The sequence below is a fragment of the Ceratina calcarata genome, unplaced genomic scaffold, assembly GCF_001652005.2.
Source record: "Ceratina calcarata isolate Rehan_Ccalc_2016 unplaced genomic scaffold, ASM165200v1 scaffold250.2, whole genome shotgun sequence".
Lineage (NCBI taxonomy): Eukaryota > Metazoa > Arthropoda > Insecta > Hymenoptera > Apidae > Ceratina > Ceratina calcarata.
This window is the reverse complement of record NW_017147019.1, coordinates 74,846-76,643: the sequence shown is the minus strand read 5'-3', so window position 1 is coordinate 76,643 and position 1,798 is coordinate 74,846. Positions and strand designations below refer to the sequence as shown.

Here is a 1,798-nt window from a genome sequence, read left to right as displayed (position 1 = left end):
GCCCATATATGTACTATCTATCGATTACATACGTTCTTTCCTGAATTATTGAATTGGATAAAATTACGCTGGAAAATATACGGCACATTAAAATCGTTTGAAATTATGTATTTATGCCAAGGGCGACCATTTTGTAACTGACTGATTATGAGACTGAGCATGTTATTAAAAAAATTAGCTCTATTAATGGTATAAATAATTCATTCCTCAAAAACTGTTGTGCAAATAAAATTATAAGCATTACATTTTATGCATTTATGGGAATTCTCAATAATTGAAAGAGACACAATATGCAGTGATATGTAAAGAAATACAAAATATCCAAATTAAAATACAACTTATAACTAGATTACCTATAACTTAGAGGAGAAAATAATGTGTACATGCATTTAATTTCTCTAATTATATTCATAAAAACAGGAATTTGCATGAACATTTGCAGTCTAATTATAAATAGCTAAACAGCTGCATTTATTTTGTTGCACCCTATAATCGTCCAATTACTCACAAAGTATTCATACTAATTACATTTTCAGAAATTATATAAAACCGTTTTTCTTATAATCGGCAGTGTCCAGACCATTTCGAACAATTACTTACAACTGATTTAAAAAATTAGTTCATTCTTACATACCACTAGGATTGGCATTAGAACGCTCCCCACGATCAGTGACGTCATAGAAACCGTGTCTCCCATGAATTTGAAAGATATTTTCGGATCATTGCAGTAAAAGCCAACATGCTGTTGTGGGACCGTTGCAAATTCCAATACTGCTAGAAGCACAATAACTGAAATATACAATATCATTATTGAGGATGGAAAAAAATGACTGTAAAAAGCGTTTGGAAAAATATAAATGGGCTTGCATTAATGGGCGAAACATACTATTAAATCGTATGTACATGTTTTTTTCATTTCCTCTAATAAAAAGAAAAGTATCCAGATACGAGATTTAAGTGACATAATAGGTATACGTATATTCAAAATTTCATGAGATAATGCTATTGTAGAATTGGATCATTCCAATCAGAGATTTTTCTTTGTTTCAACTTATGCAAAAAAATCCTATTTCTTTAGAGATTTCTTCCTATTAAGAATGACTGCACTACTGTAATACTTCTAATAACATTCCTTAATTATACAATAAGATATTCAAACGCAATACTTTTCACATCATATTGTCTATTAATGTAGACTATACGTAATTCTTTCCAACATCTAATATAGAAATTATCAAATTTCAGATTTGATAGGAAAAAAAAATTAATATATTTCACAGCACATAGACAAATACATTCAGAATAAATTAGTATAATTCTTGCCCTTATACAAGACTTTCGGGTTGTCAACTATACCTCTCTAAATAGAGAAAAGTTACACCTGGTGTGCCCTGGTAAAAATAAAGGCATGGAAACTAATTTGTTATCGTATTAGTAAATTACCAGTATATTTAGATTAACACCATTTCTACGGAACGTGTCAAAAGACACCTTTTGAAATTTTCACTTACAATTATTATCATTACTTTAATCATTTTGTCTCAATTAATGATAAATTTAATTAATTAATTTAATAACCATTATAGGAAAAGTCGAAGATTTAATTATGGTAAAACAATTAACTAATGACAATAATTTTAAGCGAAAATTGCAAAAGATGTTGTCTTTTGACACCTTTGGTAGAAATGGTATTAAATCATAACTAAAGCACGCTAGATTTAATTGTTATCTTTTAAGACCTACCTGATGAACTAAAAATCTTATGTAAGAACCAAAATGTAATTTCTTACATTCACTC

The 1,798-nt window shown here is 28.6% G+C and overlaps 1 protein-coding gene across 2 annotated transcripts in view; it reads right to left on the bottom strand.

Moving 5' to 3' along the window:
- LOC108623089 (phospholipid phosphatase 1) overlaps positions 1 to 1,798 on the bottom strand; it is a 47,618-nt gene that overhangs the window by 7,573 nt on the left and 38,247 nt on the right. For both annotated transcript variants that reach the window (XM_018021378.2, XM_026812033.1), the window contains one exon: positions 635 to 789. In XM_018021378.2, the coding sequence (XP_017876867.1) occupies positions 635 to 789 (155 nt within the window). The remainder of the gene's footprint in view (positions 1 to 634; positions 790 to 1,798) is intronic.